Source organism: Oryzias latipes, chromosome 11, assembly GCF_002234675.1.
Source record: "Oryzias latipes chromosome 11, ASM223467v1".
NCBI lineage: Eukaryota > Metazoa > Chordata > Actinopteri > Beloniformes > Adrianichthyidae > Oryzias > Oryzias latipes.
In genome coordinates, this window is record NC_019869.2 from 8,415,558 (window position 1) to 8,437,502 (window position 21,945).

The 21,945-nt window shown below is 39.0% G+C and overlaps 1 protein-coding gene across 6 annotated transcripts in view; it reads right to left on the bottom strand.

The window, feature by feature from the left end:
* The window catches only part of trps1 (transcriptional repressor GATA binding 1), a 131,199-nt gene that overhangs the window by 70,090 nt on the left and 39,164 nt on the right, over positions 1-21,945 (bottom strand). For 4 of the 6 annotated variants that reach the window (XM_011480779.3, XM_011480778.3, XM_011480780.3 and 1 more), the window contains 7 exons: positions 11,234-11,323; positions 7,241-7,921; positions 6,728-6,843; positions 3,911-4,511; positions 3,584-3,798; positions 2,149-2,359; positions 1,793-2,033 (listed from right to left, as the gene is read on the bottom strand). In XM_011480779.3, coding sequence (XP_011479081.1) covers positions 1,793-2,033; positions 2,149-2,359; positions 3,584-3,798; positions 3,911-4,511; positions 6,728-6,843; positions 7,241-7,921; positions 11,234-11,323 — 2,155 coding nt within the window. The remainder of the gene's footprint in view (positions 1-1,792; positions 2,034-2,148; positions 2,360-3,583; positions 3,799-3,910; positions 4,512-6,727; positions 6,844-7,240; positions 7,922-11,233; positions 11,324-21,945) is intronic. The other 2 variants (XM_020707071.2, XM_020707072.2) reach the window with 2 other exon arrangements.

The window sequence follows — 21,945 nt, forward strand, 5'->3', positions numbered from 1 at the left end:
AGTGAAACTGATTGATTTCTAATGATATTACTTCACTTGCTCCAAAAATTGACTCATTATTTTTCCTAATGTAACATAATTTTGCACATATTTTAACTTTTGATACTTGATCAAACTTTGCTAAGAAATTTTTTGAAACAGTGTTATGTTTATTTTACCGATATAGTATTATTTTTATTAATCATATACATGACTTTTATAAGTAACATAATATGCATATACAGTATTTTGAATAACTGATCTTCATTTGCCATGTTGATTTCTAAAAGTTATTCTTTTCCATAATAATTTAAGTCATTCATCTTTGTCATGTGCTTTAGTGATACTTCAGGATTCTTAATTCTGTCTGATAAAAGTTATGAACCGGATAATGATGAATAATGTAATAAAAAGGTTACAGTAGAACAGGGGTGGGATTATATGAGTTCGCTTCCTTCCACTCCCTTTTAAGCAATATTTAATTTTATGTCTAAATATCCTAAGTTTGATTCGTCATTGTATGAATGTATAACTGATGATCGTATTGTTGTTGTGTCTTATTCTTATTTGATTTGAAATAAACCATTTTAAATCAAATCAAATATGGTAGAATTGTGAAATAGGTTAGGCATCTGCATTGATTATGTGCCATTTAGCAGTAACTTATTGATCTTGCACGCCTGGAGCGACACAAGCATCAGATCTGAATTTTTTTTTGCTTAACAAAAAAGCGTGATGGTGCAGATCTATATTATCTCCTCCATTTTCTCTTTTTTTTATGTGGTTAAAATGGCTTAACAGCTGGTCCATAGCTCTTAACTAAACAGCGATGGTACAGACTACACTTAAAGCAAAAGGAAAGTTCCAAGAGTTAGCTGAGCTGTGATGGTTTGAAAAACTGGATATCTGAATGTGGACACTGGATAAGTGTAACATAATATTTAAATACGAAGAAAGAATTTGGATCCCACATGGAGCTAAATGATAATAGCAAATTGATCCTTCGAGATTTTTAGATTCCAACATGATTTTTCTTGGCTACTTTTAGCACCGTCTATGTTTACTTTGACACAGGATGGTGACAGAAATAATTGACTGATCTGCTTGAAATGAGCTGTAAAGACTGAAAACCCCATAATGGAAACTAAACTAATTTGCATCTGGACTAAACGTAGGAATTGAGTCGCACTTAAAGTTAAGATTCCTAGATGCAGTGAGACCAACATCTAATGATTACAGTCCTCCAATTTCTCCAAAAGACCAATTATATGGAGTGAAATGAAAGTGGTTCAGCGTGTGCTCCAAAAATTACATTGCAAGTGTAGCTATTCTTTAAAAGAAAGCCTTGCTACCAATCTGTGATGTTTGTCTTTGAATTTGTGAAGTATGTGATTAAGTAAAAGAGGATTTCCCATCAGAATGTCTAAATCAGATCTGAAAGCATCTTTAATTTTTAGAAGAAGAAAAAAAAAGAGGCTACTGCTACAAATGACTGTACTCAGTTACCATTTCTTGGATGATGTAGCACATAAAAAAGAGAGAACTACAGCTGCACCAAAGCAGTTGATTCTTAATCATCTTCCTGACATGCAAATGGAAACTTTTAAGGCAGCTACCTTTTATTTGTGGATAATTAATCAAAGACCAACTGGAATATTGCCTCTTTTAACACCCAGCCTCAGACATTTCATGAAACTGCATGAAGGTACAGGATAAGATTTATTTAATAGGCTTTAATATTTTAATCTTAGCAAGGAAAAAAAAGAATCTAGCAGAGCAATTCTAAAACCCACTTTTTGAATTTTTGGCTCACCTATAGTGTCTAAAAATCTCTTCTTCTACTTCTGTGATGAAGTGGCATTTTGCACACGAGTATTGCCTTTCTCGTCCTCTTCTTTTTCCTTCCTCCTTGTCTCCCTCAGCCTTCTCCTCAGCTTTGACTCGTGGAGCGACCCCCTTCAGGTTGATCAGAGTGTGGCAACTTTCATAGTGTTGCAGCAATACATCAATATCCGTTGTGGCAAACGCACACTGATCACACAAGTGGGTGACGCCTAGAAAAAGTGTGAAAAGTCAGAAACCCACAATTAAAGGAAATAAAGAGCTTTAAAAATGAGTAACGGGGCAAATCACAACAGCATGTAGTCATGCAATTCCAATTACCCATACCTTGGGTGACAACAGGATGTGCAGGGTCAGAGAGCCGAAAGGTCGGACCAGAAATTACACTAGGGTCGCCTCTCTGGTTAGGAGGGGTCACACAGGGCGAGGTGCTGGTTGTGGGATTTGAAGTGATGGCATCTTGCTGTTTGGTGAGCTGAGGGAACTTGGAACAGCATTTAGGACAGGTGGACTTCCGACAGGCAAAGGGATGGGATACCTAAGGAGATGAATAAGCAGCAAACACCAGTTTGAAAGCCTGCCTGCTGCTGATATTTTGGCATGTAGCATCAATAATAGAAACCAAGTTAACCATTTTTTTTGCATAAATCTTTTTCTTTTTTTGCTGCATCTGCACTGTTTAACAGCTGGCACATAATAGAGCAGGGATTCTGTGTGGGTAGATTAGAATAAGTGAGGGAAATTCAAGTAAGAACTAATTAGAACTAATTACGTTACACGTGCTTGTGTATTTAAAGTATTTTTCTGAGTATAATTCTTGTTCTTTTTGCATAGCTTGGCTGGGGTGCAAAATACTCTGGGGCGACTTTCATGTGATTTAAAATAAATAAAAGTTAAAACTGCTAGAGGGCACTTTAGGGGGACCTCAGTATTTGCAGAACAAGATGCGCTACTCAGTCAAATGCTACAAACACACCGACATGCCTGTTCAAGAACGCGCTAAACAGGCATTTTTGAACGCACTTACTTTAAATACTTTACAGTGTTCACACTGGACTGTTAGCGCATGTACTGACAGTTGGAAAAGGCTTGGTGCGAAATTTTGAAGTGGTGCAAAGCTGAAAAAGGTGTCTTTCGGCTTTTTCTTTCACAGCTCTATTCCAATATGTGAAAGACTTGGTGTGGTAAAAGTATGGTCAGGCATAAACTGCAATTATGAATTTCTCCTTCATAATCAATGATTTAATCAATGGTTTAGCTTTTATTGTACGTTGAATGGCTGCTCGTACGTAGAGCCTGAAAACCTGTATAGCAACATGTAAAGGTTTAAAACGCAGAACCTGAAATGGGCATTTATGAATGTTCACATAGACATTTTTTATTGGAATCAGTCCCCTGAAAGCGCAATTCCGAGCCCGACGTGAACGTAGCTTTGCGCCAAGCTTGGCAGAGTTGTTCAGAAGTGAGACAGAGGGGGAAGAATTCAAAGGATTTAGTGAACAGTCAATCTACTATTTTATTATCTTTTCTGTCATTATGAATTTCTCTTTCAAGAGGAACATCTGTTCTTCCTGTATTTTGTTAAAAAGATTTCTCCCAAAAATGGGACTTGTACTCCTGAGCATCTTAAACAATCTTTTTATGAATTTTTTTGGCTGATGCGACTTATACTCTGGAGTGACTTATAGTCCGAAAAATATGGTAATTGTTTTACATATACTTGCAAAGAAACCCAACACATGTTATATTTGGTATATCTCACCTCCCCGAGGTGCTTATGTGGCTGACAGTGGCCTTGAGGACAATACACGCAATGCTGAATGCAGCAACGATGAATGGAGTGGTTGTGTTGGTAGTGCAGCAGCAAGGGAGCAACCACTATCACGTCAGCATTGTGGGCCATGGAGTAACGGAAATCGCAAAGCTGACAGTTGTAACTGGTCACCACTGGGTCTGAATCACTGCAGTTTGGGTCCCCTGGTAGAAGAAAACAAAACCAAGTTGAAAGCAAAATATTCTTGATGCTTTTGGCAGGCAGATCAGTGTGGTATCATAGGAGCATCATAGGAGAAAAGGGAGGTAAGTAAACCTTTGCTGGTGCTGGATGGGTTAGGTAACTGATCTTTGCAACTTTTGAACACCACATAGTCTTTCTCTACCCCATCTCTTCTTCCTCCTCTTTCTGTCCCAGCAGAAATAGTGTTGTTGGGGCTCACAGCTCCTCCTGGACTCCCTCGATGTCTTTGTTCATAGTGCTCCAAAAGCTTTGCTGAACCTCCTGACCACTCACAACTCCAGCTGCAAGATTTGCACAAGTAATACGCCTGCGTAGCTCCTCGACCATCTTCCCCAGTCCAGGCTAGGGAGTCTGAGCACGCCCCACCTGGGATGCAGTATCCAGCCAGGGCATCATCATCGGCTCGTACCGCCACTCGCTCAACGCTCTCGCTGTTCTGGATCCTACCTTTCAGCTGGTTGTCGTGAGTTACCAGGTTGTTGGCCGCAGTCATAGGTGTGGTTGGAGGGGTTTTGACTTTGTTGGGATGCGAGGACAGAAAGTGCTGCTCAAGCTCAGACGAACTACTGCCCATGTATGTGAAGTTGCAGTATTTGCAGCGGAAATACTTAGTGTTTCCCTGGCAGTCAGAGGTCTTGCGTCCGATACCAATCAACATTCCACCAAGCGTCACCTAAAACCAAACAGAAAAGAAAAAATGAATGTCAAAATTAAGTTTGCATGTTTTTCAAACTAGGTCAATAAATACCCTAAAAAACAGTTTGTGGTTTCTTTTAAACGGTGCATTAGTGGTTATTGTTTACAACTTCCAAAAGATTAAAATCGGACTGTCGTAAAAGGCCAGAGGTAAAACCATGTTTGCTACTATGAAATGAGAAAGAGATGGAATCATATCTTTGGTTTTATTTCCATACAAATAGAGGAAACTGAACTGGCCCCGTTGTAAAGTAGGGCTTCCCAACCCTGGTTGTCAAGATCTATTACCCTGCCTGTTTGCCAGCTATCCCTACACGTCGCTCTGCTGATTTCCTGGACTAAGCCCCAGTTTGATTTGTGTGGTTGCTATGGGTATCTGGGCAGTCAGGACCTGTGGATGTATGTTAAGGGGAGCACTGGTGTGTCTTGCAGTTCCCTTGAGGCTGGTGCGGTCACCTCAAGGGACATCATGAAAATGGAACACAACTGTTGTGCGAGGGGTAAGTGTATGGTGAAGTATTTGTACAACAAATGTAAGCTGCATGCACTGGTGATTCTGTTGTACGATGTGCGACACACACTGTAGCCGTTAGTGAGGTGTGCGTACTGGCTCCTGACAGACTGCACAAGAATGTCACACGCACAATGTGTGCAGGTGATGCCCACACAAACTATTGTCTAATTTCCTCATTTCCAACAGTCAGACTTATACATATGAAGCCCACAAGGAGAGCACACTTATCCTAACAGGCTCTTTGCAAAGGATTTGGGGAGGTTGGAAAAAGGTAAAATGTCTGACCTACTTCTGCTTATTTGCCCTAGTTTAATGTATTAAGTGTTGGTTTCGACCTGTTGCCTGCTGAAGGCTCGTAGAAAAAAATGTGCATGAACCTTTTCGCTCTACAGGCTCACAGTCTATGATCTTGCTATTTTGTGCAAGTCTCCTGCTTGTCATGTACAGATTTGAAAGAAAGCCCCTATCCGTCCATGACGGCAGTTGTGACTGAGGCTTAGGGGTGTTGGGTCATTTAGAAGACATCTGACTCAACTAACAAGCAGAAAGCAGTGCGGCGAAAGCTGGCAGGCCTGTCGTAAAGGGATTCAGTGAGGAGAAATGACAGAAAGATAAAACAGCAGAACATGAAAGAGAAACAAACAAACAAGAAAAATAATTTCAATTGAATCAGAGTGATTCAGGACAGGAGGCAGAGCAGCGGAAAAAGTAAAGACGACCAATATGTATAACAGAAGAGACAAATGGAGAACATAGAGAGGAAAAGAAAGTTAAATATGCCTGACAGCTGTTTCATTACACTCCCAAACAGCAGATTCTAGCCCCTGCTCCTGTCTGCCTCTTGCAGTACCTTCTCCCCTTTCTTCCATCATCTCTTTCTCCAGGTTATCCCTCCTTTTTCCCCCAACCTCTTTGCTCTGAGCTTTTTTGAACATATTATTGGTTGACAGGGGTTTCTGTCTTAGCAAATGACAGCATGGAATTTTCCAAATGTGGGCAGGACAGAGAGAAATTGAGTGAGGGAATGAGAGAATAAAGAGCCTTTTCATTCAACTTCTTCTTTTTCTCTACTTTTACTTCTTTTTTCTTAAAAACGATGATTTAAGCCTGGTGGATTTTCTATTTCTTACTTGACTTGAGTCCATTATGCAAGTTAGACCTATTACAGAATGTTCCTGTGAATGAAATTAAACTCTTTGCCTATTCTCTGCACACATGAAAACAACTCATTTAAAGCTCTTTTTTTTTTTATAACAGAAAAGAAATGCTCATCAGTAACCTAGGGTTTGTCAAAAATAATCCAGATGCACACAAAGGCAATCCCAGAAACCATTAGTGGTTTTTTTCCAATATTTTGTTCAAGACTAAGAAGTGCTAAAGTCTCTAACATCAGAGCTGTAATCACTGTCATCGTCCTCTGATTTGTTCATCATCTGATTAAATAAACAGACTTGACACAGAAGAACAGCAGCTTTAGCATTTCCAGTGGAACAGCAGTTGTCATTAAAATGGATTAAGATGAATACATACAGTAGATCAAAAGCTGATCAGGGTGGGAGTTTAAAACACATGGTTATGTTTTTGGCTTATTTTTTCTGTGATGGACAGTTTTTTTGTACAAGGCAAACCAAGTTTAGCCCTTTTAAATCCTGTCTTCACCGTGTCTTGACGGTGCTTACCTGTACGTCGTACGTGCCGTTCATCACAACTGTCCTGTGCTGTGGATTCTGAGAATCTTTTCTCATCTTTCCCGGCTCTTTGGTTTGGCTTCTCTGTCCTTGTCCGACCTGCATATCTGAAATCAGAAACACCAAAAAGAGTTCAACAGAACAAGATTAGGAGACAGAAAGAAGCTGCTAATGCTCTCAAGAAGAATACTTTATGAAAAACAACCAACTATCTATAATCTTTGGTTGCAACTGGGAAATTATTTTAAATTCCCTACTCTGTTTATTTCAGAGAATATAACTGAAGCTTTATCTGTAATTCTTTATAAATCAGGATCTGAACATTGTCACCTGGTAGCCAGAAGGTTTTGAACCTGTACATAAATGGGATTTTAGGTGGTATTTTCATTCAATTTGGCTTCATAGACACCTATTACATTTACTGTTATTTTATACTGTTCAGTTTATTGAGCACCAAAACAAGTAAGAAAAACCTGATGACTGAAAATGAAGAACAGAAGTTACCTAAACTTGGTGCCATGTTGTGTAGGGCCAGGATGTGTGTGTCGAGGGCAGCATCCTGTCGTGTGCGGTTGTGCAGACCAAGGTGATACTTCCTAAAGTGCTTCACCAGGTCAGCGGGGTCGTTGCCGTAGTAACCATATCCGCACACGTTGCATTTAAAGTCCTGAAGTTTGGGAGAGGGGCTGGAGGCGAGTCGGAGAGTGTCAGTTGTGGACTCCTCCCCTCCTTCCTGTCTGGACAGCAGGAGGGGGGCAAAGAGATGATCTGCTTTGGTTCTGTGTTTGGGACCCCTTTCTCTCTCCTCGGCGCCCCTCTCCCCGTCCTCAGACTCCGACAGGCCCTCCGGTCTCTCCGCCACAGTTGCCTCGCCTTGCTTAGCCCTCCCCCCTACAGCTCTTCTCCCCCCTCGCTCATCGTTGCAGTTGCGATCACCAACAGATGAGGGTGAAACAGATGAGGAGACGCACTCGCTCTCTCCCTCTTCCTCCTCCTGCTCCTCATCCCCTCGAATGCGCTCGGAGGCATCAGGCTCAGAAGATAGGTTTGTTCGTTTGGCCTCCCCTCCCACTCTGTCCTCCTCTCCTTCCTCCTCTTCTTCTCCTGCTTGCCTCGCCCCCTCTTCTTCCTCTTCCTCCTTACCTCCTACACTCCGGATAGGGGGATTCTTCTTCCTCACCATCTCTGGAAAGCAACAACAAGCAAAACATTTCCTTTAATGTCTTTACATTTTCTTTGTATAAAAATGACAGAACAGAAGGTAGAATGTTCCAATAACGTTCCCTCCATTGGGCCAAACTTTAGGAAACTAAAATATGATTGGGTTTGCCAGTAATTCTCGTTTAATTGTTTGTTTGTACAAATATTTAATTAACACTTGATTATCTTGCGAGAAATACAAAGAAAACTTTAACAGCACTGTTCAGTACCAGGTATTTATCTCTGAGTCACACTGGTTGAATTTTTTTCACTATTGATGTCCTGGACCGTTCAAATGATCCAAAATCGACGATGAATTGTATCAGCAACCACAAATTGTGATGGAACCGTAGTAAAAATGAATCGGTACATTCCTACTTCCAGCACAACCACAAGAAACAAGGTAATGCAGAACAAGCACAAATACATTTTCTGGAAAAAAATAACCTACCCTGTACATAAGGTGAAGCTTTCATTTCTTTTACAAACATCTTACAAAGATGGCACATGTGACAATCCTCAACTGCAAGCCCCATCAAAGACATCAGACACAACAAACCAGAAACATCCAGTGATGAAAGTCAGGTAAGGAAAAAATCCCTGAACTTTTCTTTGAGCGATATGGCGGGCACAGAGCGAAATTTTGGAAAAATACATGGTCTTAGATGCATTCTGGTGCATTCTGGCAGCTAGTTATTCACTTCTTTATCAAGAAACTAAGACTAATTGGAGCATCATGATTTGTCATTCAAACCCCTAGTTTGACTCTCCATTAAGGACTTGCTGGTCCCAAAAAAGAATTTGGAAAATTGCTCAAAGTAACACAATCCTACAATCTACGCTTTTCCTTAAAGCTGCAAAACATACAATTGCTAAAATATAGTAACATCAAAGCCCCAAATGGCAAAAAGAACACCAGTAACTATGATATTCTATGAAAATACCTCAGTTATTTATACATTATTTCTGCTTTAGAAATGACTGATGTACAACATCCACTTGCACTGTTTTCTCAAACTATAATTACATCAAAATATGGGATCTGCTTTAAACTATAATTCTATAACATAATACATCAATTCTTTAACACCAATACTAAGTAATCTGGGAAATATCAAAACAAACATACAAACTAAGCTAAACATTGTAAACATTATTTTTTAAGGGAGTGCGGGTCCAAACCATCAAATACTTGTAATTAATGTCAACTATACTGAACTAAATCATGGTAATTAGGAAATACAAATAAATTAGATAAAGAAATGTATTCAAAATAAAAACTGAAACTCAAAACTAAAATTGAAATTATTTCAAAATGTGGTTTTGAGATTATTTTACACAAAAAAGTATTTGACCTACACTACCTTAAAAATCTTTTTTTTCCAGCCAAGACCACTTCAATTTGTTTTTTATCGTCTTCTCACAACTGAGGTCGTGACCACGCTCAATAATGACGATGCCTGCCATTATTTTAACACAAATTTGATCGTAAACTCTTCAGATGTGTTTGTGAAAGTTTAGCGGGGGTCCGCCAGTTTTGGTCTCTAGGGAAGCGAGTCACGCTGACCACGTGGTGCAGACAGAGCCAATCAGACCCGTCGACGCATCCGAAAGCAACTAAAACGTCCCGTCATTGGTCAATTAGGCCGGGAAGACGAGAGATGCCCACGACCATAGAGGAAGCGATCTGCGGAGAAATATAGAAAATAAAGCTAAAATTAGCTGATTTCAGACCATTTTTTAATCCGGAAAGCGATTTGTCCGTAGAGATCAGGTCTTTATTTCCCGGAAAGTACGTTCGGTTTGCTCAAAAACCCGGATTTCCGGGAATTCCCGGAAGACTTTCATCACTGAACATCTTAGACGTGAGAATTTTTTTTCTGGGTGGTTTGGACGGATCCTTGCAACACAACCCCATCTGTCTTTTTGTTTTTTGTTTTTTTCCCACTCTCAAACTGGAGAGCAAATCTTTTTTTGCTTGTTATGGAAACCATTTGTGAGAATCTTCAGCACATGACCACATCAAAACAGAAACCATATCAGAGAGACAGAGACAGCGAGAGCGGGGCTTGTTTGCAGACATAGAATGCATTGGGGAGAATGGCCAACACGCAACCACATCAAACCAAACATCCCATATCACAGAGATGGATAAGGGAAGCTGCAGACAGGAAATCATTCCCTCCAGTTTCCAAATTACTTCTTTTTTTTTCATCCAATATACTTCATTCTCTTATTTTTCCTAATGTTTTGCTTCATGGCCCATTTTTTCTCCATTTAACCCTTCTTTAATGCTCATCGTTTCTGTTAAATATTCAATTACCTTCCCCAAAACTAACATCCAATAACATTTGTATATTACAGTGACAGAAAAATTCTCATCTGTTTTTGTTTTCTTTGTTCCTGTTTTTTCCTTTTTCTTGCCTCATAACCTCTGCAAAGACTAACCCATGTGTTTCATGTTAAGCTATGATCTTTTCTTTTGTTTTAAAAGAGAACAACTGCGGTCGCGATGAGCGCAACAGGCGTGACAGGCAGATAGTGCGTTATTTTCGAAAAATCTGTGTGAGAGCGTGTTTATCTGCGGTCGTTTGGTTCAAATTCAGTTGTAAACACAGTCAACTCATTGACCTGTGCCCTGCCTGTGTTTGCAAGTGTGTGTGTGTTAGGTTGTAAACAAAGTAATCAGACTCATCAAACCCAGAGCTGATGGCTGTTGGATCAATGGACTGTGAGCAGATTGAGGTGAGTATGTCGGAATAATCTGATGATTAGTTTGAAAGAGGATTATAGCATGTGTGTGTTGATGTAATGTCAGGGAATGTAGTTAAAAGCAAGTAATCAGATGAGCATAAACAAACACATGCACATTTACATAAACACATTGCAAAGGGACTCATTTTCTTTACAACTCTGAAGTTCGAGAGGCAGAAATTTGCATTTTATTTTCTCTCTCTGGCCTTCATGGCATTTACTGTTCTCTTGTATTCTCTTTTTCTCCACTGAACGACTATTAAAATAAAGCAATTTATGTCTACAAGGGCCCACGCCTAAACCAGCCCTGGCACTCGCTTTATATGCGTCTGCACATATATGTGTGTGTGTGTGTGTGTGTGAGAGAGAGAGAGAGAAGGAGCAGGGACCAGAGGAAAATCTCATCTGATGTTCACCACACCCAGTCAGAATTCATCATTTGCTTGCACACACACACACACACACACACTCACAGTGGAAAACTACAGATCGCTGTGGTAAAGCAGTGAAGCTGAAATCACAGCCAAAGAAGCACCAACTGACCTAACTTTGTTCCATCTGTGCTGTTCCTCTGTGACGTTTGAAGTTCATTAATGCAGTGATGATGGCAACTTTCAAATCTAAGAGGACTTTCTGTCAATAGAACAAAAATACGTTTAATTTTTATTATTAATAACATATAATGACATTGCGTCTTCCCTTACCTGAAGAGCAAGACGGAAAAAGAAAAGGGCTTGAAAGATTGGACCGTCATACAGACCAGATCTGTATGTGTGTTGTACTCTGTGACAGCACAGCCTTGATGTGCTTCAGGCTGTGTACACAGACTGGAACCATTACTATCAACTAAAATTAGCTCCAACCCGCTACAACATGCCACATAACAACTTCTGCTACTAGCTACAATTAGACCCAATACACCACAATGGCCTCAATACCACAGAGAAGACAAATGTGACAGTTAGTCATTTTCATCAACAATAATTAGCTCCAAAGCAGAGAAAGCTTTCATCTGAAGTTGCCAATATCAATATCATCTTGGGACAACTGAAAAGGATCCATCAGCATTAGAAGTGTGAACTCGATACGTTAATGTTTCAAACAAAATGTCACCGTCTTTTTGCAACTCAGTCACTGGCCAGCTCTTTAAAAAAGTTTTTTGCAATTTCTGAGAGTAAACTTGGTTATTTGTTATCATTTTTGAAGTTGAACTTTGCAATAGATCCCAAATAGAGTTTAAGAACCAGTTATGGTTGCCTCACATTTCTCATTTGGACCAAATAAGAGTCAAATAGAATATTCTGCTATATTGGATTCACCAAAGTTTCTATCAAATTTGTTCACAAATTTTTCTGAACCACCGATAAAATGGTGGCAGGGCCTTTTGATTGACAGATCCCAGTCATGTGTCAGCCCTTAATGGTTATGCTACAACAACTATCAGACAACTATTTTTAGCTTGGACAACATCTATTCCACTCAAAATGCTTAGCACCACTGACCGTATACTGAGTTAGCATTCTCATCATTGCTCTTGCCAATCAGGGGTGAGCTTGTTGGAAGGTCACACCCCCCCACACCACTGAATGAGGGCTCAGGAGAATCTTTCAAACGTTTCCAACATTTGACAGGAGACCACATATTTTTATTGAAGTATATGATTGTCAAGTTTATTACTTGAATAACTTGTACAACAGAAAAAATATGAAAAAAATTAGGATTAACAAGAACATATTTTAAAAAATAAATACATAAAAAGCAGTAGAGCAAGAATGGTTATTCTGACAAATATAAGGACTGAGTAATGGCTGTTTATTCCTCAATAGAAGTCTATGGGATTTAGGCTTCTAGGAACCAGCGGGTACTTCCTGTTTGAAAACTGAGAGGGGAAGGGGTCACTTAGTCAAGTTTCCATAAGCAGCCAATACTTAGAACCCTGCTTTAAATGAACTCGATACAAACAAGTGGGTCACAAAATCTTTCCTTTAAAGGGATCATTTTGGATGAAGCTAAATTGATTTAGATTCAAACATAATCATCAGCACTGCTTTGCATAAGTTCAATGTCTGCATCTTTTATTTAAGGTGATTTTGAGCTTTTTCTGACCATTTTTTAGGCAGCCTATGCCCTAAGCATGTACGCTTCGGATTTTGTGTTTTTGTTGCTGTAGTCTTCTTCAGTTCAAAGGAAAATGTTGAGACTAATTCCACATACAGAAAATATCCTTACATTTTTCTCCTAACTGATGCAATATAAACAAAAACCTTGAAGTTTGCGCTAAGTTTACCAAAACATCATCAAAATCTCTCAACTTCTCCTCTACGATTGAAAATGTATTGTCTGCGGGTGTTGTAAAAATGCAGCTAAAACAAAATGAAATGTGTGCAGTGTTACAAAGTAAAGCAAACACAAAAGAAATCCTCTTTTTTCCCTTAAAGTGTTAAATGACACTAATGGAGTAAAACGGATTATCCGTACATCTCCAGCACTTCACCCAGTGACTCCAAGCTAATTCTTTAAATGCATATTATTGAGTCACTGTAATGGATGTGTTTGATACTGGCTGAACAGAACTTTGGCAGCTTCAACATATTGCTGCTCTCCCCTTTCCCCTAGGACAGTTGTGCTTGACAATTGTGCATTTTGTACACAAAGGATTAACGTGAACCACACAAAAATGATCCTTATACCAATGTCTTCTAAAGCAAAGTGTTCAAGCTTTTATTTGCAGTTATCAATATGCATATTTTTTCTGGTTATTTTATAATTTCTGCTTTTACCCATATTTGAACATTTGTGTTTCATTTTTGGCAAATTTTATTTTCTCCTACACTTTATTTGCATATTTTTAAGAGCAATTAGTAGATTAAAACTGCTCAAGAGAAAACCATAAAAGCCAAGGTTACATTTATTGAGATAAGAAATATTAAAAATTATTATTAATAGTAAAGCATTTCTGCTATCATGTTTTTACACAACCTCCCAGCAGGATTTTTCAGAAAATAGCACAACAGTGAGTTTGAGTACAAATGGGACTAGACATTAAAATAAAATAAAGTCCTATTAATTAGAAAAAACAAAGGTAGCATTTATTGGGAGAAACCACTAAACTGAATTTAGTTGGCCAGGGAATCTCAAAAAATTCCACAACTTCTTTAATTTTGGTTTGCTTCACGCAGGACACTTATAACAATGACTCAGAGACAAAGGTAGACTGATGCACCTATAAAAGCAGCTAAATAAAGATAAAAAAAAAAAAAAAAAATCACAAAAAAGTAAACTGAATAGATACTTATTACAAATCACATTTTGATAAATGCCCTCATCTCTTTATAACACATTAAATGACAAAACAAATTATTTGCACATTTTTTAATTTGTACTGTTGGGTGCTGTTTTTCCAATGAAAAATGTGTGACCACACTCCCTTGAATTTTCTTTGATTCTTTGGTCTACTTGATAGATTTTAATGATTAATTTCCAAGAAAAATGTCTACTCATTTTATATACTACACTGCTGTTCTGCATAGGTCTGTACCCCTTCAGCCAAATAATCAACAAGACTGGCTATGGATACCGACTCAGAAATGGGGCCAACATCAGTCACCTCTACATGGATGACATCAAGCTATATGCTAAGCGTTAGCGTGACATTGACTCCCTGATCCATGCCACCAGGATCTACAGTACTGACATTCGGATGTCATTCGGGCTCGAGAAATGTAGCCGGATGGATAAGAGAGGCAAGGTAGTCAACACAGGAGGAGTCTCACTCCCAGAAAGAACAATAGCAGACATCGAGGACAGTTACAAGTACCTTGGAATTTCGCAGGCAAATGGCAACCTGGAGCAGGCAACAAGGAAAGCTGCAACAGCCAAATACCTCCAAGAAGTAAGGCAAGTCCTGAGAAGCCAGCCCAATGGCAATACCAAGACAGATACCCTGCAGGAATAATAAAATGGCCAAAGGAAGAGATACAGACCACAGATGTTAAGACACGAAGTTCCTCCCCATGCATGGAGGGTTCCATCCCGAATCCAGTATCCTCAGACTGTGTGTTAGCCGCAATGAAGGAGGTCGAGGACTAGTGAGCGTAGAAGCCACTATGCTGGATGAAACATCCAAGATGCATGAATACATCAAGCTCAAGGCCCCAAATGACAGTGTGCTCAGTGAATGTCTCAGGCAATGGAGAGCAGAGGATACAGTGCTGGAGGACAGATCCACAAGGGAGGACAAACCCCTGCATGGGATGTACCACCGGACCATAACTGAAGTGGCTGATATCAAGAAGTCCTACCAATGGCTACAAAGGGCTGGCCTACAGGACAGCACTGAAGCGCTCATCCTGGCAGCTCAGGAACAAGCCCTGAGCACCAGAGCCATAGAGGCTCAGATCTACCACACCAGACAAGACCCAAGGTGTAGGCTGTGCAAGGAGGCGCCTGAAACAATCCAGCACATAACTGCAGGGTGTAAGATGCTGGCAGGTAAAGCATACATGGAGCGCCACAATCAAGTGGCTGGAATAATAGTACATCCTTTGTAATACAGGAACATGTGTGCAGAATATGGACTGAAACCACAGGGTCAAAATGGGATACACCTCCCAAGGTGGTAGAGAATGAAAGAGCAAAGATCCTGGGACTTCCAGAACCAGACCGTAACTATGCCGTAACTACTAGACTATTCCGAACGGCGTGTTGACATGACGCTTTTTATTTCCGATCAGGCATTCTTTCCGATGACTTTTGCCCATGTAAACGCAGCTAATGTTATCACAAACCAGCATTTAAGGTGTTGCAAAAAATATAACAAAAAAAAGTGATACTACCATCATAGAAACAGTTGTTGTTGTTTGTTTTTGTTTTTTTAAAAAGGATAACAAACATGAATCCACTGTTTGTGAAACTTAATAGGGGGAGTTCTCACAACATTAGAGTTGGTTGCTGTAAATTAGGCACAGAGGATATGGTGCGTGGGAACAACCTGTCACAACAAATCTATGGTTCAAGTAAAACTAGTGGGATTGTTAGCTAAATGCAGCATTCCTGGTTAAGTTTTAGGCCCTCTTTCCACCTCCTAACTCGTTCTTATACCCAGCGCAAAGAAAATTTCTACACTTCAATATGGCCAAGACCAAAGATCTGTCAAAGGAAACTAGAAACCAAATTGCAGACTTCAACTGTGGCAGCAATTATTTAAAAAAAAAAAAGAAAGGAAAATATATAAGACCACTAATAGTCGCGGTTACATGTGCAAAATATCTTGATCGGATCAATGGTCGGATTAGAATTAAACCCTGTACATGGGCCCAGAAAAACCTTTTCGATCGGAAAGAAATTTCGATCCGAAGGAGTCTGATCGGGGCAGAGTATTCCGAACGGCGTGTTTAAATGACGCATTTTTCTTCCGATCAGGCCTTCTTTCCAATTACTTTTGTCCATGTGAACGCAGTTAATGTCCCTTGACCTGGCGCTCTCAGCCAGATCTCACCGTGGGGGGTCAAAATGATCCCAAGAATGGTAATTAAAAATCACAGAAGCACACGGGGGAAGCTAATATATAACCTGCAGATCGCTGGGACCAAAGTAAAGCGTACCATCAATACCACACTACAGCATCAAGGACTTAAATCCTGAAGTGCTAGACTTGTCCTCATGCTTACACCAGTACATGTCCAGATCTGAAGATTGCCAGGTAAAATTTGGGTGATCCAGAAGAAGATTGGGAGAATGTCATATGTTTTTTGGTATAAACTCCATTTGTCATGTTTAAAGAGGAACCAGACATCCATGCTCTACAGGAGATTTACATGGAGGATTGGACCAACATACCAACAACAGTGTGTAAAAACATTGTGAAGACTTACAGGAAATATGTCAACTCTGTCACTGCCAACAAAAGAGTTTATTACTTTAGTACTGAGATGAACTTGTGCATTTGACCAAAATCTAATTTTCCACCATAATTTGCGAATAAATTCTTTAGAAATCAGACAGTGATTTTCTGGATGATAAAAATTACAAGCCTCTAATCTTAAGTGGGAGAACAAATACAATTTTTTGGCCTTTTCAAACTCTTCTTCCCCACTAGATATCAAAATCAATACCATGATCCAAAGCAACTTTAAAGAGAACATCTCAAACTAATGGGGTTTATTTTCCTACTTGCTCTTTACTCATTTTCTGTTTTTCAAAAAAAAAGGGCAAATGAAAGTGTTCCATTCACCCCCCCCCTCCCCCAATGGAGGCATTTACAATGAAAATCCAACAGAACGCAGCAAAAAAAAGAAGTAATGCCTTTATATAAAAATGTCAATGATTTTGTCAAGTGAGAAGGGTCACTGATGCACAAGAGTGCAGTCTTGCTTAAAGGTCCTGTAGCTTTAGATTTAGGTGAGTGAATAAAAACACTCAAAAGAAAAGTAGCACTGAAACTAAAAAGTGTGTGGGACATGCAGCAGTTTAACAAACCAGCCCGTGAAATGAAGCCCTTGTAAAGTTGCAGAGTAATACTAGAAAACCCCACATTTGCATTTTCCAGAGGGTACGTTGACAAGAGGATAATTCTGTTAAATCTTGGAATTTATTTCCCACAGAAGAAAGTCTAATTTGAGTTAGAGAGGAAACACTGCACCTGCAGGTTTTTAGGTTAAGAAGCGTTCAACTGACTGGTAGGTCCATAATCAATGTCAGAATTTCTGCTTACATATACAAACATACCACACACAGCATCTGCTATGTCTACCTCTTTCAAAAGACTATTAAGCAGCTCACACACTAGCATACACTGACTCACATGCAGACCCACACTCCAGCAGTGTAGGACTCCTTTGTAATTGGGTAACAGCATGCAAAATATGTCAGAATGTATCCAATATTTATATTTCAATCCCTTTCTCTAATAACGAGGCTCCCTCCTCCTTGGTTTACGGGTTTGATATGTCACAGGCCCTCGCACACACTCATCATTGCTGTGAACACACCTCTCTTCTCACTTTCATTTGAGAGTCTCTCAATGAATCTTTGAAGTGGTTCAATGCCTTTTTTTGACCTATCCTGACCTTTGTGTGTTTCAGACATTTTTTCTTGGAGCTTAAAAGACATGACAAATATATCTAAAAAAAACAAAACAAAAAAACTGTCATATTGGGTTGTGTGCGCATTTTACATTTAACTTACAAATACTTTGTGATACACTTACCACACGTGCTACAATCATACGCTCCATTTTCATGACATCCCTTAAGGTGGCTGAACGAGCCTTAACCTCTTGACACCTGGTGTCCAAGTGCATGGACATCACAATTGGGCTTATATTCCCACAGTAGTGAATTCTGCTTAACTTGGGCACTGTAAATATGTGTGTAGAGGGTTAGCTCAAATATTACCTCGGGTCTTAAGAGGTTAAGGGTACAGCAAGTTACACCAGTGCTTCCCGTAGGATTTGGCTCTCCTGTCTACAACCCTCCCAGGCCCAGATAACCTAAAATCCCACAGCACTCATATGGGTCCATGTGACTGAGGTTTATCTATATGTTTACCTGTTATGAAGATATAAAAGCCCTAAATAAAAACACATGGTTTATCAAACTATATATGTAAGATATTGCACCTATAAAACTCAGTTCATCTGCAGGTATAACTACTTAAGAGTACCCAAAAAATTTATCAAACTGTTAAAATAAACAAATCAGGTTTGTAGATGATTTCACTGAATCAAAGTTTAAAACACTTTAACTTAAAAAAAGTATGCTTTCAGATGTTTTTGGATTACTGGGTTGTCTGAGTAAAATCTGGCCCTTGAATAAAATAATGAAACAAAATACACACACACACACACACACACCCACACACACACAGACACACTTGATGAGTCTATATCTTTTCTGCTATTTCAATAATCGTTGACTTGAGAGTTTATAAAATGCAATAGTCTGGCCTCTGGAATTCCTGTCTGGATTTTAGCTTCATGCACGCACACACACACACACACACACGCGCACATAAATTGGTCCCTGCTAGGATCCTTAGTGCAGTTACATTCTGTGTGTGAGAAGCATACCATGTGTGTGTGGTCACGTCTTGGAAAGCTAAGAAAGTGTCTCTCTCTCATTGACAATGATGTAACCTCAAGCATCTTTCAGATTGGTTTTAGTGTGGTCAGCAGCTTTCTACAAAGAGTCATTTAACACAGATAGTGACAAATATACTGTCAACTATATTTGATCAAATCATAACACATTATTACTGTTAAAGGTACAAAAGTAAAAATCCTGGTATACAACATATAGTTGATTTTCTTTCAGATGAGTTTTAAAAATGTATTCAAGCACATTTTGAGATATGTTTGAAATATCCTTGACAACCGTGATATATTTATTAGCAAATCGGATTTTTTTTTAGCTATCAAACACACCAACATTTCAATGAAGTCAAAGAGTGGTGTTCCAACCATCTACCTATAATACATTGGACAGATAATCCTTGAAATCATCCGGTGGAAAATAAATCCAAAAAAGGGGAAGGTGCATTGCCACTAAAAATGGAAAGTCTGTGCGCTAATAAAATAAAATAAAAATATGTTTAAAAAAAGTACATCCCTCAGTGGTGTGATTAACAATTTAAAAAATAAAAATCAATAGCTATTTAAAAACCAGAATAGACAAGTTTGGTACTTCTGGTTTGAGTCAAGTTTGGGGAAAATGCTGGGAGGCAGAAGACATTAGACATTTAGTAGGGGTTAAAAATGTTATTCCAAACATGCAAAACTTGCTTAAAGTTTGGACAACCCTATTTCCCTTAATAACATTTTTTTTTAAATTCATTATGCCCAAGATTCAGCTTCCAATGCTACTGAGCTTAACCTGTGCTGAAGCAATGTAGTAATGAAAAGTAATATGGAAAGTTAAGTCAAATCATTTTCTGATTGCTGTAGTTCAAACATGAGGGAGATTCTTCCATGGTTGCGACATAACATGGGCGGCAGTTTAGCTCAGGTGGCAGAGCAGGTCGTCCAACAACTGAAGGGTTGGCGGATCGATCCCAGCTCCATCCCAGCCAGCTGTTGCCCCCCAGCACGACCAGCCTGCAGCTCACCACTCCCCCCAGGGGATGGGCCTAAATGTAGAGAAGAATTCACCCCATTGTGGGATAAATAAAGTATCAATTATTACTGTTAAAAATATCATTTTAGGTTAAGATTGTATTAAAAGTTTTTGTTTTTTTTATGAATTTTTTCCTTATTTTTTTGCTAACAAGCCATCTTTATTTTATTTTTTTTAGCAATCTGAGCTCTTATATCCAGCTTTGCCAAGAAGGATTTTTTTTGTCTTTACACTCTTTCACAAGTCTCCTTCAACAAGGCCTTTAAAATAGCAGGCTGTCAGGGAGCAGACAACGAATGAAATCTACTCTCTTTTAGCTTGCCAGAGTGGCAGATGCTTCAAACAGAAGAACAGTGCCAAAAGAAAAAGATGAAAGTATAAAACAAGGTGGTGCAGAAACAAGTTTTCTCAAACTCATAGAAAAGAAAGAAAAGTGTATGAAATGAATTTAAAAAAAATTAACAACTAAGCAGCATTTCTTGTCTTACACTCTGTTATCTGGACCTCACTGGCATTTCATGCACAAGTATGAAAGCTTGGGTGGAGGTACGGGTGAGTGCAAGTGTGTAACAGAGACCTGATAACTTCTTGCCAACTTCCTGTGATTAGAACTCAGGACTTGCGGGAGACAATAGGGAAATTGCAAAAACTGATTGGATCAAAACACAGGAAGGCAATACTTAAAATAAACACAGTTCCAATTTTTTGAAATAAGCAGAGAGCACAATAACTTGCATCATTGTGCTTTCTTGAAAACACTGTAAAACATAGCAATAAAAATACAATTCTAAAAATGATGTTATGGCATGTTAAAAACCTTGAGTACCGTATCTAAAAGATGACTTACAACTGTACATTTGAGCCTAAATGTATTTTTTTTTAGCTATTGCTACTTTGACTTTGCATTTCTTTAAGACCCAATCCAGGGAAAAATGTGTTTTAGGTGTTTTTAACAGGTTCTTGTAGCATTTTTTCATGATGGAGGACATATACAAAGAAAGTGAAACTGCCTTTGAGTATTTCTTTATGAAAATCGTGGTAAACCGGAGCAGGCACAAAATTGAAGCTGGACATGATTAAAATGGAACATATGATTATCGTGTGTGAGGTAAGTGTATCATTAAGTATGGAGTGGGCATGTGATACGTAAGCGCCTGTAGGATGCCAACACAAACCATGCTCTGGTTGTCTAATTTCCTCATTTACAACAGTCAGGTTGCACCTCAAGGAGCTGGTAATTGCATTATCACCTTACAGCACATTTTTATTTATTTATTTATTTTAGTTTTTTTTTTTTTTTTTTTGGGGGGGGGGGCTTACAATGAAAAAGCCGTACGACACACCTGCGTCTCACTTACCTGAGCCAATTTCCCCTTTGTATAAGTGTTCGCTACAACCTGTCGCCCACAGCATCCCAGTAAAAACATGCATGAACATTTCGACTCTACAGGCTAACTGAATGATCTACGGACTTGTTATTTTGGGCGACTCACCTGTATGCCCCATACAGGCTTGCCCATTCTTCACCCGCAGACAGCCCGTATCTAGTTGTGAGTAAGGCTTTGTATTGTCTGACATATTAATGAGAGCAGACAAACACACACTCACACACAAATGTGAGGAAACCTCTGCCAGTTTTGAAAGGCTTGGGGATAAGTCTGAGCTTTCATTTCCGCTACCCTGCAACACATCTCAAAGATACTTGCACACAGTGCAGATTCTTCTCATGCCTCGATGTACAGTAGCTGCAAACAGCAAGAGTTCTCAGAATTCAGAAAATCACTCATCTCTTTTCATTTGTTCTATTGAAAAAGTATTTGTAAACCTGTTTAAAAATTGTATTATTTCTGTTAAAGTCCAGCTGAATAAATCAAACACATATTAAGATAACTTTTTCAAAACTTTTAATAACTTTTTTCAAAATAACTGTTGGCCAGTATAAAATGTCAGCTAATCTTTGATCGGATCAAAGATCGGATTAGGATTGAATGGTGTACATGGTCTCAGAAAAACTTCATCCGATTATAACAGAACTATCAGAAATATATCTAAAATACTGGAAACGGCTGTAGAAGAAGAAATAGGGTAAAAAAAAAATGCTGTGGCAGAGAGCAAGGGGATTTTCTTAACGTGCTTTTATTATTG